General features: G+C 38.5%; 1 protein-coding gene across 5 annotated transcripts in view; it reads left to right on the top strand.

Moving 5' to 3' along the window:
* The window catches only part of SELENOI (selenoprotein I), a 41,144-nt gene extending 26,773 nt beyond the window's left edge, over positions 1-14,371 (top strand). The window contains exons 7-10 of one of the 5 annotated variants that reach the window (XM_032353094.1): positions 2,661-2,709; positions 4,093-4,273; positions 5,575-5,757; positions 7,955-14,371. In XM_032353094.1, the coding sequence (XP_032208985.1) occupies positions 2,661-2,709; positions 4,093-4,273; positions 5,575-5,757; positions 7,955-8,053 (512 nt within the window). In that variant the 3' untranslated portion in view covers positions 8,054-14,371. Of the gene's footprint in view, positions 1-2,660; positions 2,710-2,908; positions 2,967-4,092; positions 4,274-5,574; positions 5,758-7,954 lie in introns of those variants that run through there. The other 4 variants (XR_004287994.1, XM_032353095.1, XM_032353097.1 and 1 more) reach the window with 4 other exon arrangements.
* The last annotated feature ends 1,164 nt before the right edge of the window (positions 14,372-15,535 follow it).

Raw genomic sequence — 15,535 nt, 5'->3', positions numbered from 1 at the left:
CTTTCTATAAGGCTGTAGCTGCCATAGAAAGTGTTCCTCTGGTGGATCTGGGCAAAGTAAATTGGAAACCTTTTGGAAAGGAGTCACCATTCTAGGTGCCACTATTCGTGGGGAGAAGTCAAAATAATCAACATCTACAGGAATTTGGGAGAAGTGATTTCTGACTTTTATGGATGACATTGAGGGGTTTAAGATGTCAGTTGAGGAAGTAAGTAGGTGTGGTGGAAATAACAAGAGAATTAGAAGTGGAGCCTTGAAGATATGACTGAATTGCTGCCATCTCATGATGTAACAGATAAGGAGTTACTTCTCACAGACCAAAAAAGAAAGTGGTTTTCTTGAAATAGAATCCATTGTTGAAGATGCTGTGAAGATTGTTGGGATGACAAAAGATTTCGAATATTACATCAGCTGAGTTGAATAAAGCAGTGGCAGGGTTGGAGAGGATTGGCTCCTATTTTGAAAGGAGTTCTGTGGATGAAATGCCATCAACCAGCATCGCAGACTCTAGAGAGATTGTGAAAGGAAGAGTCAATGTGGGAAGCTTCATTGTTTGCTATCGTAAGAGCTTGCCACAGCCATCCCCACCTTTAGCAGCCATCAACCTCAAGTCAGGACCCTCCACCAGCTAAAAGATTACGACTAGCTGAAAGTTCAGATGATGGTTAGAATTTTTTAGTAATGAGGTATTTTTTTTAGCTCAGGCATGTACATTTTTTTATACATAATGCTGTTTTACTCAATAGGCTACATTATAGTAGAAACATAACTTTTATGAACTGGGAAACCAAAAAATTGATGTGACTTGCTTTATTGTGACATTCACTTCATTGTGATGGTCTGGAATGAAACCCGCAATCTCACTGAGGTATGCCTGTACTTTTTATGGAAAGTACATTAGGTGCTATTTAGAGGAGAAATAGAAGATACAGTATGTCTCTTTGGCTACCTATATATAGCCCGGCTTCCTCTATGCCTGCTGTATTTAAGATAAAGCTATTTTAAGATATTTTAAACTAAAAATACTCTTGGTAGCAAATCTTTTGCAAGTTTCTGTCAGCCTATTTTCAACACCTCAGAGCTATAGTGATTCTGGGTTAATTAATCCAGCTCTGGCTCCCCTACCAGTACTTCCTAACTTGACACAGTGTCAGTTGCTAAAAATTTCTGAGGATGTCAGCTTGTCTTCCTTTCTCTCTGGGCTCTTCTAACTTGGGTAACTGTCATAGTTGGGCTTGGAAGTGGCAGAGTAATTCATCTTTTCAAATGAGATTTCTGTTTGGTGGATTCTAGTCTTTTCATCTATTCTTAGCAAAATGTCTTTAGGAGTCGTTTTGAGGGAATACGTTTCTGTCTTTGATCCTTAAGCTCATAGCTACATTGACCACCTTCCCACCCCAAGCCAAGTACAGTCAGCGGGAGTCTGGAGTGGTCAGACTAGGGCTGATTTGTTGAGTGACGGTGAAATACCCAAATGATGTAGCCAGAAACTTGCCACAGGTGTTAATTTGGATTGTGACAGAGGAAAAAAAAAATCAGGAATTTACATCTCTATAATTTGTAGAATCAGAGAATTTTAAAAATGCAAGGGACATTAGGAAGTCATTTAACCCATCCGTATTGTACAACTGTGGAATCTGAAGCTCAGAGAGATCATCTGATTTGCCCAAGAGTACATCACTAGATTTTGGAGTCATATGTAGGAAGCTTATAGTTAAAGCTATAAGAGAGGATTCCCAGGGGGAGAATAGAAGCACAGTTGAATGCCGAGTTAGGAATATGCCAGGAGGCAGAGTTGCCAATAAAGGACAGCACATGTAATGGTTGGATAACTAACAGCGCTGGGAGAATGGATCGCAAAGGCCAAGGCAGGAAAGAATTGCAGTTAGTGGAGCGTCAACAGAGTCCTTTACTTAGAAGTCAGGAGTGAAGAAAGAATATTGAATTTGATCATTAGGAGAACTTGGTAAATTCCAGAGTACAGTTTTCTGCAGAGGGAAGGCAGAATGAATGAGTCCTGAGGAAGGGCACAGGAAGGTCTGGTGAGTGATAGGGGAGAGGAAGAGAAGAAATAGATAGCGAGGGCAGCAGAAGCAAGGGGAGGGCTTCTTGGGAAGGCTGTCCTTGGTTTGGGGTTTGAGGGGAAAGAACCAGTGTATGCTTAGGGGTGGGTGGAGAAATTCAGAATGCTAGGGAGATAAAAATAAGTGGAAATGGGAAACCACAGAATCCATGAATCAGCCCCTCTTTCAGTAACTCACACTTATGCAATTTACTGCACACCAGGTACTGTTCCAGGTATCTTTATGTATAACAACTCATTTAATTCTCAAAACTGTACGGGGTCAGTACTATTATGTCTATTTTATAAAAGAAGAAATTGAGGCACTGAAACGTTAATCTGCCTGAAATCTCATAACTTGCAGACACAATCGAGGTTCAAGCCCCACCTGGCCCCTGACCTCTGCTCTGAATCAGCGAGCTATACTGCTGCTCTTCTGCTTGTAAATGTTCAGAAGTGTGTTTAATTTCAATACGAAAGTCAACTTGAACCTGCGAATTATTGGGTCTAAAAGCATTAAATATTGTATGTATTTGAAATTTCTAAAAAATCACTCGAATAATAATAATAACAATAATTTAAATATTCTTCCTTTTAGGCTGTGCATTATGTGTGACTCTTCCAATGAGTTTATTAAACTTCTTCAGGTAAGCATTTCTTAATTGGGCAAGAAATGTGAAAATTGTTACTTAGATGAATTTTAGGATCTCTTTTACTTTTGGGATCTGGGCGTTTTGGAAAGGTTCTGAAACCTATGTTTTGAATCTGGAATGAGTGTAGGGTCTACAGTGGCAGCTGTGTACTCAGTTCAAGCACAGCACAGAACTACTGGTGCTTTTGTTACAGCTTTTGGCTCACCAGGCAGTCTTCCATTTGTCATTTTTTTGTGGAGTGAATTGGGAAGGTGAGTGTTCTTGTTGAATATTGAGAGGTTTATGTTCTTTTTAGAAATTGATTATAAGTTTTTATAAGTTGATTCTGTGTAAGTTTAGTCAGCATGATCATAAAATTTCTGAACTTGTGTAGTTTAGGACCTAACCCTTGATCTCTGCTGACTTCCAGGTAGCATTATATGAAAATTCTTGCCAGAGAAGTGGGGCAAGGGTTAGGTAGGAGTTTCCTGGGTGGTGTTTTGTTTCTTTGGTCTGCACTTCTCCACCTTCGCTTAGCCACACGGAAATTACGTAGGGAACCTGAATGCATTTTGCTGTTTCCCTCCTTGGTAATTTTGCTCCCATTTCCCTCTAGTACTGTTCCTCTGCTTGAAACACTTCCCACTTCATCCTTCAGCCCTCAGATCTGTCCTGCAGAATCCTATCTGTGTCCAGCCAAGCTCTATGAATCTTTCCTATTTATGGCAGCTGGCAGGCATTCACAGAAACCGTAAAATTCAAGGCTCTGAAGGCCTTAGAGTTGGAGACATTTTCTCCTCATCTTCTAAGGATGCGGTCCTGATTGGGCGGGATCTCATCCAAGATCGTGTAGATCGTGTAATCAGGAGCAGAAGCCAGACTAGAATCTGGGCTCTGTTCAGATGAGCAGACCTGTCTCGGAGTGTGTGCTGGAGATACCGAGACAGACTACGGGCAATCTCAGTGCAGTCTTCCCCTGGTGGGTTCTCTGTTACTTCGTATCGTAGCTGCGCTCCGAGGTACTTCCTCCTGGTGGTGTGTGCATTTTATTTCTCCTGTTGGACTGTAAATCTCACAAAACAAAGATCAGGTTCTGTGCATCTTTACATTCCAGGGGACTAGGGCTCAGAAGACTTACATGCTAGTCCTGGCCCTGCCGCTTGGTAGCAAGTTAAGTAAATTTAAATTCTCACATCGTCACTTAACTTGTCGGCAAAATGGGTTTAGTAAAGTTGGTTCTATTTGTGCTATGGGAGTATTATGAGTGTAAGTGAGTAAGTGTGAAAGTACTTTGAAAACTACAAAATTTAAAAAAAAAGAAAACTATAAAATTTACAAATGCAGTGTAAGTTTTATATGTAATAATGTTCTTTGTATTACCTGATTTCTTTTTTTCAGAAGCTATAAAAATAACACCTTGAAATACAATTCAGTCTATGAAGCTATGGTTCCCTTTTTTTCTCCATGTTTGCTCTTCATTTTGTCTACAGCATGGATCCTTCAGTCGCCTTCAGATATTTTAGAGTTGCATCCAAGAGTATTCTACTTTATGGTTGGAACAGCCTTTGCCAACATCACAGTAAGATTTTTTTTCTCTTTTTTTCTTTTTTTTTTAATTAAAAAAAATTTTTTTTTAAGATTTTATTTATTTATTTGACAGACAGAGATCACAAGTAGGCAGAGAGGCAGGCAGAGAGAGAGGAGGAAGCAGGCTCCCTGCCGAGCAGAGAGCCCAACGTGGGGCTCAATCCCAGGACCCTGGGATCATGACCTGAGCTGAAGGCAGAAGCTTTAACCCACCCAGGCACCCCAAGATTTTTTTTTTCTTTTAAAAGTCATAATATATCTAAGGAATATATGACAAAGCTTGATAATTTGAGAAATTTTATGTAGTATTAAAAATAAGTAGATTTTAATTTAAAGATATTTTCTATTAGAAACTTGATAGAATCAGAACCCCTAAGACAGAGCATGCTGAAAATGATTTTTTCCTTTTCCAAATGGCTGCAGATCTAATGATTAATTTAGGGAGCCTGAAAGGGGTTTTTGAGAGAGAAAACACACACACACACACACACACACACACACACACATTTTTAAATCAGCTGATCTTCAGATTGACAGGGAGTAAAAACTTTGTAATAAATACAATGTTTTTTAAAAGCCCTTTCTCTGCGATGGCCCAGCAAGACAGCAGACAGATAGGAGAGATCAGGAGTTGTTGAGAAGAGACCTTAACGGTTCTGAGAACCAGGGAGCCTGGGCTCTAACTCTAAAAACTTAATATGTTTTTACTTTATAAGGAATCCACTGAATTTATGTTTCTGTGTCTGTAACATGTGTTCAATATCACCAGTCCTATCGATTTCACAGAGTTTAAAGATCTGGAAATATTAATACATTATATGAAAGGTATTTCCGAAGGAATAGAACTTTGAGTAAGGTATTGAAAGGAAAGGGAGCCAGAGAGGTCTTGAGGTGTTAATATGACAGTGCAATTGACTTGAAGAAGGCAGCATCTCAGCTCCATGAAGCAGTTTAGTTGTCTGGAACTATAAAAGGCTGTTTTGAAAGTTCTTTTTTTCAGATACCATACTTAAAATTGGGAGAAATTTCTTTTATCCAAACTGTTACCTAGGCAGAATCCCTTCTCTAGCAGCCTTGCTAAATTATTCTTCCCGACTCTTCTGACACACACTCTGAGGGTCCGTGGGTTTGGAGGTGTGGGCAGATGAGCAATTGAGAAATACTGATTTTAATAATGTCGGAACTGTGTTGGCTCAAATACTCGAATGCTTTTTAAATGTTGGAGTGACTAATTTTGGAAGTGCGTTGCTAATTAAATTTTCATTCTTTTTTTTTTTTTCTCCTAACTTCAAGTGTCAGCTGATTGTTTGTCAAATGAGTAGCACCCGGTGCCCATCTTTGAATTGGTTCCTGGTTCCTCTTTTCTTGGTTGTCCTGGTGGTAAACTTGGGAATAGCCTCTTACGTCGAGAGCATTCTGTTATATACTTTAACAGCTGTTTTCACTCTGGCCCACATCCATTATGGAGTACGAGTGGTGAGTAATCTAAGGCAGAAGGGATTCCATTTGGTTCTTGTAAGTACTAGGAAAGGAGGTGAGGGGAAAATTTCAAAAGAAAGTTGTTTATTAAAGTAGCTGGAAGAATTTGGCTATTCTCTATACATTTTAAATAATATCCAGGTGCATAATTTCAGATATCATTTCTCTGATGAATATGTCACAGTAACTTCAAATAATTTAAAAGCTGGATAATTATTATGAGGAATTAGTTGTTTTTAAGTAGAAATGTAAATTGTTTTCTTGGTGAATGAAATTGTAAACTCTTACGTACTTTTAATTCTATGAGGACCAAATAATCCCGTTTGTTGATGACTTATTTCTATACTTGCTTCATTAGCATTAGGGACATTTTTACCAGGGGGAAATATTAGGAGAGAATGGATTTAAGGAGGATTTTGCATACTTTAATATTCTCTTCTAAAGCAAGAGAATAGTTTCAGGGCAAATGGACTAAGATAGATAAAGTGAAAATGAGAACCATGCAAGTTTATTTTCTTTCCTCACACTTTAACAGTCTTTTCTAATTAGTTTATGTATTTTAGCATGGTCTTATAAATACAGTTCTTATTGTTGTACAATATTCCTTCAAGGAGAGTACTTAATAATTACCCAGTGTACTTAGTTATGATCCAGTTATTTTAACCATTTATGTTGTTTCCAGTTTTTCATCTTTATAAATTAAAGTTAGAGTGAACAATCTGGAATATATTTTTCTTTGTTTTCCGACAGTAGTTTCATAACAATGAAAAATGTAAAAAGGTATTCATATTATTATTCATATTTTTATGACTCTTAAAATGCTCCTATTTGGTATACTTGTCTTAAAAGGAACCCTGCTCAGACTCAGTTTGAGAAACAAAATGTTTTCTATACCGTTGAACATATTTTTAAGATGGGGGCACCTGTCATGCTTGGTAACTACTTTGTGCTGTGCATATGTTGCTAAACTTAGGTTTCTTCTCTTAGGGTTCTCCCCAAAGTAGCCTACATTTGTTGGGATAAAATAGATGAACAAAAAAATCCATGATAACTAGGGATTATGACATGAAGACATAATTGTTTTTATTTGCACATATTAACATAAATGTTTCACTTTGTATTAACACTTTTATCTTCTATTTCATCAGTCATGTATGAAATAGAATGTTGTTGTAAATGTCTTTTATAATTGTGTTTATTTATTATAACTCCTCAGAAGCATATCTTTAGGCAACTGTACATAAACCAAGCCAAAACATTTTTTTCTTTAAATTACAGAAGTAGTACATTTTCACTGTTAAAAACCTGGAAAATAAATACAAGTTATTGAAAAAAAAAAAATTCCAGGAACATCTTTTTTTTTTTTTTTTTTAAAGATTTTATTTATTTATTTGACAGGCAGAGATTATAAGTAGGCAGAGAGGCAGGCAGAGGGAGAGAGGAGGAAGCAGGCTCCCCACTGAGCAGAGAGCCCGGTGTGGGGCTCGATCCCAGGACCCTGGGATCATGACCTGAGCCGAAGGCAGAGGCTTTAACCCACTGAGCCACCCAGGCGCCCCCAGGAACATCTTTTTGTCCGTCATTGTGCTTTTGCCACTTCTGCAACTTCTAACCAGAAGGTGAAACAGCAATACAAAAAGCATTCACTTTTGAACTATTGACATATAAATAATAACAATAGAGCTAGAAAGTATCAAATAAATGATATTTGGTAACTGACGCATAATCAGGGTCTTGCCTACCCACCAGGAATACCTTAACCAGCTTGGCCTAACTCTCATAAAATGTACAGATCTACTTCTATACAGTTTCTTCAGGATTAGGAATGATTACCTAGAAATGCTATAAGCAGTTGAATATTGAGTCAAACTATGTATGTAAATATTTGATCTACTAGATCTTACAAGTCAGCTAACCCTATAATTTTTCAGCAGATTTGGGTGTGAATCTGTGTGATCCAGAGGGCTCTGGAAAGACTACATGTTGGAGTTAGGTTTAAGTCCTAACCCTCCCAGGGATAGTTCTGGAATTCTACAGAATTCTGTAGCCTTCTAGCTCTATAGCTATCCTAGAAAAGCCTTTTCTTTACTTCTGCTGAGTTTTGTCACATCAGTAAATTGTTGTGAATTCTGTGTCCTTTGAAAAATTTATTAGGAATGTATTTGTCACTACCTCATGTTCTGGTTTTCCGCAGGTAAAGCAGCTGAGCAGCCATTTTCAGATTTATCCTTTCTCATTGAGGAAACCAAACTCAGATTGACTAGGAATGGAGGAAAAGAACATTGGCCTGTAATCTACAGAAAAAAGTACTGTAAATAAGATGCTTGTAAATATTTCATCCATCACCATTGAACTAAAATGACCTGCTTAACAGACCTGGGAACTCAAGTTTGTAGAGTACTTGGACAGCAGGAGGGATACAAATGATCTGAACTTATGGAATTTTGGACCTGCTAACTCCCAACTTATTTTATTTTTTTATAAAACCATGTGGCATTTTGGTTGAGCATAATGTACTTTAGATATGCAAAATGTTTCTGGTGATTTTAGCTTCATGAGTCTATGGTATTTTGGTTCATACAGAGTTAAGGATGCTTTGCTTTTATTTTTAAAGTCCCCAAATTGGTTTAGGAACACTGATAACATTAAGAAAATGGCAAAATGTTTTCATATTTGGTACTACTTTAGTAGTAGGTCTTTAGCGGTGGAAGTTATCAATAGCCCAGATCTAAAATAGGGAAAAGTAAGAGCAAGTCACCTTTAGCAAGAGATACCAAATGATCACAGAACTATGATGTACAGTTGCCAAATACTGGTTTCTCTTTCCCATGGAAATGCCTTTTTTCCTCATGCGCTGAGAGAGCTGGTATATATATATTTAGATTCTTTAGTGTTCTGGCTCTCTTTGTTTGGGAGAGATCTTGATAAATGACTTAATTTTCTTTTAAAGAAAAATGTTCGATTGACTTAGCAGAGAGTAGATCATAATTGTAGCTTACCCATTGACATGGTTCATCGTTTAAATGTGGCATTTCCCCCCTCAGCTGCAAGTTGCTGAGACTGGGTGCCCGAAAACTATGTTTATATGAATGCATGTGACAGCCCCAGTCTTATGGTAATTACTTGTAGGGAACGCAGGTAAACTTCCTTATAAGAGAAATTTACTTTGGACTTAGAAATCTCATGAGCCTCACTATGAATTCCTGCTATGAACCGTACTACGAAATTAGTTTTCTGATTCAGTTTGCCCTGCCTTCCTTCCTACCCTCCTTCCTTCTGTCCGTCCATCTCTTTTTTATGGAGGTGAGAGTGCCGTGTTTTTTATTTCATAAGGTTAAAGAAGTAGAAATTCTTCCCTTCCTGACTTGCCCGCTTCCCCGTTTGAAGAAAGTTTTTGATATCTATGCCTTACTGAGTACCTACTGTCTTTAATGTGACCTGGAATAATTTTTGAGGTTTACTGACAAACATAAAAATCCCTTTGATTTAACTGTGGTTGATCTGTAGATTACACCTTTTCATGAATGTGGATATATTATTTCTTTTTGACTCTGTCTCCATTTACTTTGGTGGTGGTGAAATTTACTTGCTGATTTTCTTTAATTTTCCACTGAATGAAGTTTGTGCTTGAATGAAGAGTGTATCTTAAACCCTTTTTTTTTTGGATGGATTGCACTTGGATAAAATAGGCACCACTGTGTTGATATGTAATTAAATTCTTAACCATTATTTATCTATGAATGTGACCATTGTTAAATTTAATTATAGTGTATTCCTTTTTGAATTTCAGTCTGCTGCTTTGTAAAAATAACTATGTAATCGATATTTCAGTTTTTAAATTTGTAAATCCTAATCATTGTCATCCAGGCTATTAGAAATGAGGAGTCAAGGAGCTAACTTACGGTTCTTTACTCATTTTTTAAAAAATGGTTCATAAAGATTGAGATATATTCAGTGACTTTTTCTGAGACTGAACATGGTGAGAAATGGATGCTGGAAAATGTGGATAGTGATTCTGTGTTAATAAATCGCCATCATGGAGGTCAGAGAATGAACAAATGAAGTAACGGTAACTCTATTTTTTGTAGACCTTGTTTTTTGTCATCTATAAAATTGAATAGGATTAAGTGGTAATTTGGGCTGGGAACAAAGCTTTGTTTGTTCTAAGGTTTCTGAGCTAATCATTTTACCTTTTGCTGATCTTGTACACAAGAATGAGATTAATCTGTATTATATAAGAAGAGAACGGAGAGATGTTTGTAAATGGCAAATTTGGACCACAGGCTTTCTTCACCTTGTACAGTATAGTTTAAAAAAAAAAAACAAAAAACCCTTCCGGTGTAGGGTCATGTTCTATACTTTTGGGGCTGTTTTACCTCAGAGTGTCTTTCTGTTCTTTTTCCATTGCATCAAGTTTATTTGAAATGGTTTTGCGTGTGTAATTCATGACCTGTTTCTCTGTAGGGGTAAAGAATTGCGCCACAGTTTTATTGACACCATTAGATGAAAGGTGGCTCTCAACAAGACGAAAGTGAAACTGAGTGAAGTACTGTTTGAGAATACCATGGACTTGTAAATCTTCAGTGGACTGCTGACTTTTTCTTGGTTTAGTCTGCCATCTTGAACTTACCTCGAAAGTCCCCATTTGTTGTTTAGTGATATAGCAGCTGAAGCAGGACTTAACTTGCAAATAGCTCTGTGCATTTGTGTCATACCAATTATCGTAACATTTCCAAAGTATAAAAGATACTTCAGGCTTATGCATGATATTTTGGGGTGAGTCTTCTACCCCACCCTTTCTCCCAGCATACACTGAGCCGCCTTTGGGGAGCAGTGGCATGGTTGGTCATACATGCATGTTTTCTGTACATTTCAGAATGGAGTGCCTTAGCCAGGCCAGATGTTTGCTTTGTGTTTCTGCTGACCAAAGTTACCTAGACCTGTGAGAAGTTACTTGTCAGGTTATGGTATGAAAAATGTTCTTTCCTGCTTGTCAGAAATTAATTCCCCTATATTTGAGGGGAGCATGGGATAGAAAAATCCTTAAAATGCCTAGATAGAGAGTATGTTGTTGCTGCCTTTTCTGATCCTTTACTAACATTCATGATCTTTAGTGCATTACACAGTTGAAGATCATCACAGTTGAAACTGCCATTCTTCCATTTATACATAATAGATGTACTTCATGAGTTTTAGTTTCAAGTAATGGAGTGAATAACTTCAAAATAAAAACCTAAATAGTCCTTGGCCTTTTAATAATATCATGCTTAAAATATTTTAAATTCTAATTTTAAAAAGCTCCATGCTGATTATGGTCTAGAATGTTCTGCTACTACCAACATGTCATTTATTTTAATATAGAGGTATGGGGAAGAGGAGTGTATGTCTAGAGTGGCCCAAATTCTAAAGAGGTACTGAGAAAGAATTAATCATGACCTGGAGTCGGCTTTGGGGGAATATGGAAAAGAAAAATCAGGCATAGGGTCCACCTGAAGGAGAAGAAAGGATCACCTTAAATGCCCAGTGCCTATAGTGCTCAATGATCCTAATGCAGTGCAGAGTTTAAAATAGTTACAATTTAAATCGTCGTTCCGCCACTAACTTCAAATTCAAATGTGAATTTGAAAGGTTCCCAAGTGTTCAGTTTTCAAAGAATTTATTTTGTAGTCAGTCAAAAAACATTTGGAGTGTTCCTTGCTTGCCAAAGTAGACTTTTCTTCTATAACCTGTGGAAAATAAAAAGATAAACTGAAGGTGTTTGAATCAAAGGGTCTCTTTCCCCTTTATATTTTAACTAGAAGCCTCTGTGTAACTCTTCCTTTTCATTCTTCAGCCAGTCTCTCTTTTGACTTGCTACACCTAGGACAGAGACGCCCACTTGCTTTGAGCACCTAGGTCTTGCCACATTCCATATCTCCTGGATTGCCTTAGATCTCTTGACATGTCAAGGACTGGGAACGTGCCAGAGGGAACCCGATAGGCTAGAACTTTTGACTTTGGGTCCCCAAAAAAGCCAAAAACATACAGAAATCTTTGGTTGTGTTGAGTCCTGTGTTCAGAGTGGCTTTTATCTTGACCTCAGTTCTGGTCTTAATTGAGTACTCTATAGGAGATACCTGGTCAGATTAGAATTTTCTTTGTCCTGTGAGGTGTCTTTGTAAGAGCAGGCCCTTTCTTGAGCACCCTCTGGTGAATAACCTTCCTAAGTTAGCCTAGAATCTTCCAGAAGAAATTTTAATTAGTATGCTGCATTTGAAGCACTTTGACATGTACATTTTAAGTGAGTTTTAATAGTAAAACGGTGTTAAACTAATCACTGTGAAACTTGAAAGTGTGATGCTCTGTACATCTTAGGAAGCTTAAGTAGATTTCTGATTTTTCCTTTATTAATTAGGTAACCCATGTGATTTGCATATTTTACTTTTCATCTTTGACAGTGGCACAGATGACTGACATATTGGTAGGTAGGGTGTATCGTAAATCATGGTTGTGTAGCTTTTTCAGAGAAAGTGTCGACATGTTCCTTTTGTGGAACCATGGGAGTGGGATTTATTGGCTACTGCAAAATAAATGTAACCTTACTTTTTAATCCACTTGCTAATAATATGCTTCGCTCTTTAATAAACAAGTGTGCAAGAGAGAGTAATCTAGCTGGGTTTTTGTTTATTTTGTTTTGTTTTTAGGCAGGGACCTACTCTTTAGACAGAGATCTTAAATGAGCTTATATTTAGGGAAGCAAAAGATGTTCTGTCATTTGTAACCCTCTCACAGGTGGCCTGAGTGAGGGAGTGGTGTTTCATTTTGTCAGAAAGGCCAGGTTCCCAGAATTGGAAAATAGTACATGGACTGATTTTAGAATATTTCAACAAGGCCTTATCTCTGTAGGAAAGTCCATTTGGACCTAACAGAAGGTTTGTCTGGTCTTCTACAGACCCATTCATGTTGTTTTACTCTTCACAGAATCATTTTTAGAAAGGTAGGCTAAATCATAGTGGTGCTGTTTTTAAACCTTGTGAGAATTGGATCATGGCCATATAGTACCTAATGTGACATGGAACTCAGAGACAGTATTAAAGATACCAGGCGTGGGGGAGCCTGGCTGGCTCAGTTGGTAGAGCGTGCGACTCTTATTCTCAGGGTTGTGTGTTCGAACCCCATGTTCAGTGTCGAGATTACTTAAAAAAAAGAATCTTAAAAACAAAAATAAAAACAATACCAAACAACCAGGAATGGCTAAATGCCAGGATGCCTTATGGCTCTTTGGCTAAAGTCTTCTCTTGACCAGTTTCTGTGGATAATGATAAGATTAGACTTGATTTAGTTTTTTTTATTAAAACACACACAATTTGCCATCAGTCTGATATTCTTGACAAGCACTTTTTTTAATCTCTAAAGTAAGTTCTTCACCTTACTTGGGACCTGCTTAGTTAGTATGTGATGTTATTAACCCGTTATGGGAGGAGTTTTCATTTTGCAAGATCTGTGAATGTTGCGTTTTAAATCTGTTTGAATTACTGGTATCATTCAGCAGCAGGCTCTAACAACTGCCAATTACAACTGCCCACAATATTAACACTGTAGGTTATTTTGTTTAGCTAACTTACCCTATTAGCTTTCAAGAGACAAAGTCCCAGTGACATGTAATGACTTGCTCGTTCCAAAATGTGCCAAGAGAGCGGACTTCAGTATTAAACTCCAAATTTCAATTGTTTTAAAAAAAAAATGGCATTTTTCTCTGGGTAATGGGGAGGCAGTGAATTACTGCCCAGGTGCAAACTCCCTACCACCTACCTTGTCCCCTTACCCTCCCATCCAGCGTATAATAGGTTAAATTTGCAGGAATTTAACTGTAGGTAGAGAAGTTGGTACCTTTCCGAGTAAGGCTTCATGCCCTGTGACTAAGAAGAGGTGGCGGGAATCACGGCCGAATCAGTGACTCAGCTGTGTCGCTTGAGCCATCGCAGTTGGCTTTGGGGAACATTCTGAAATGAAAGGATGACTCCTTCCCTTCTCAGGTCCCTAGAAACAACCCCACTTAAGCAGCCGGCATGTGGTAGCGACAAGTAGAGTATATTAGAGTGGAAGATAAAGGGGAGCACAAAGTCTTTTGTTTTCTCTTTCAAGTCGTTCCGTGAGCTTTCTCATCATCGGTCTGTCCAGAACTTGGTGTGTTCATCGTAAATAACATAGCATTTATTTTACCTGGTTATGGTCATGGTGTGGCTTGTGTATGTACCTATTTAATATGGACACATATTTCTGCATTATATGTATGATACGTTCCTTTACCCGTGCAGTCCGTTCTTGATTATCTGCAACATGGTGAGCCCTCATGAGCGTGTTCTCTTCTCATGGACCTAGCATGTAGCCCGTAGCTCTGTGAAGCCTCTTCCCGCTCCGGAGCCACAGTCTCTCCTATTTGCAGTTCCTCTTCATCCCCAAGGAAGGGCCTTGAAATATGTCACTTTGTTTCCCTTTCAGCAGGGATTGTGAATGAGAAAGATAGCTGCTTCCACAGGGTTTGAGGCTTCTGGCTCTGAAGGATGATGCAGCCCATTCCTGGCCCAGAGGCAGCTTGGGAGCAGTTGTGCTCAAGGGCTCGTTGAGGGGATAAAATCCAACCCTTGCCGAACAGGGACTTCATACCTTGCTTAAATTCCTGAGCTCCAGTGTTGCGAGGTCTTAGGTAATTTGACGCACAAATAGATGACAGCTGTGGGTTTTCACCGTCACTTGTCACTTTCGCATCATTGGTGTTACTGTTCCCTATTGCGAGCCCAGATAATCAAGACCCGACTGTTTCTTGCCACTGGATTCTGGAAGCCTTGCCCTTTCAACTGGATTTATGTTTGTTTCTGCTGCTGTGAACCCCAAAAGTAATGCAGTAGGTTTTAATTTAAAATTGTTAATTCTGTTGTTGATAAATATTTATTGTAATAAAAGTAAAGAGTAAATAATTTTTAAATCCTTTTAACTGTTTTCAGATTGTCTTCTTTGTCCTTGGTAAGTGCAGGAGGGGAGGGAGCTGTGGGGAGAAAATAATGTCCAGCCACTTGCCCAAGATCTTGTTACTGATTATTTTAAAACAAAACTTTAAATGTTTTTTTCTTTTGTTTGTTTAAAGAAAGATCAGTCCAGGGACGCCTGGATGGCTTAGTTAAGCGTCTGTTTTTGGCTAAGGTCATGATTCCAGGGTCCTGGGATCGAGCCCTGCCATGGGTCTCCCTGCTCTGTGGGGAACCTGCTTCTCCCTCTGCCCTGCCTCCCACTCATTCTCTCTCTCTCAAATAAATAAAATTTCTTAAAATAAAAAAAAAAATAACCACCAGCCTGCTTGCTCCCGGGTGTTCTGCAGTCCTGGGCCCTGTTTCAGAAAGCAGAGTACCAGGCAGGTGGCAGTAACAGCGGTTCATGGTGTCCTGCTCTTGACTTCCCCAGAACTGGGCACTGGGCAGTGTATAATAATACTGGGTCACACTCAAGTTAGTTTGTGAGGTGCTTGTCTCGTACTTAAAAACATTTTCCTACTGGGGCGCCTGGGTGGCTCAGTGGGTTAAGCCGCTGCCTTCCGCTCAGGTCATGATCTCGGAGTCCTGGGATCGAGTCCCACATCGGGCTCTCTGCTCAGTGGAGAGCCTGCTTCCCTCTCTCTCTCTCTGCCTGCCTCTCCATCTACTTGTGATTTCTCTCTGTCAAATAAATAAATAAAATCTTTAAAAAAAAAAAAACATTTTCCTACAGAAAGAATGTTAATTTTCCAGACTAATTCCATAAG

This window comes from Mustela erminea, chromosome 7 (genome assembly GCF_009829155.1).
Source record: "Mustela erminea isolate mMusErm1 chromosome 7, mMusErm1.Pri, whole genome shotgun sequence".
In the NCBI taxonomy this organism is placed as follows: Eukaryota; Metazoa; Chordata; class Mammalia; order Carnivora; family Mustelidae; genus Mustela; species Mustela erminea.
This window is presented reverse-complemented; position numbering and strand designations above follow the sequence as displayed.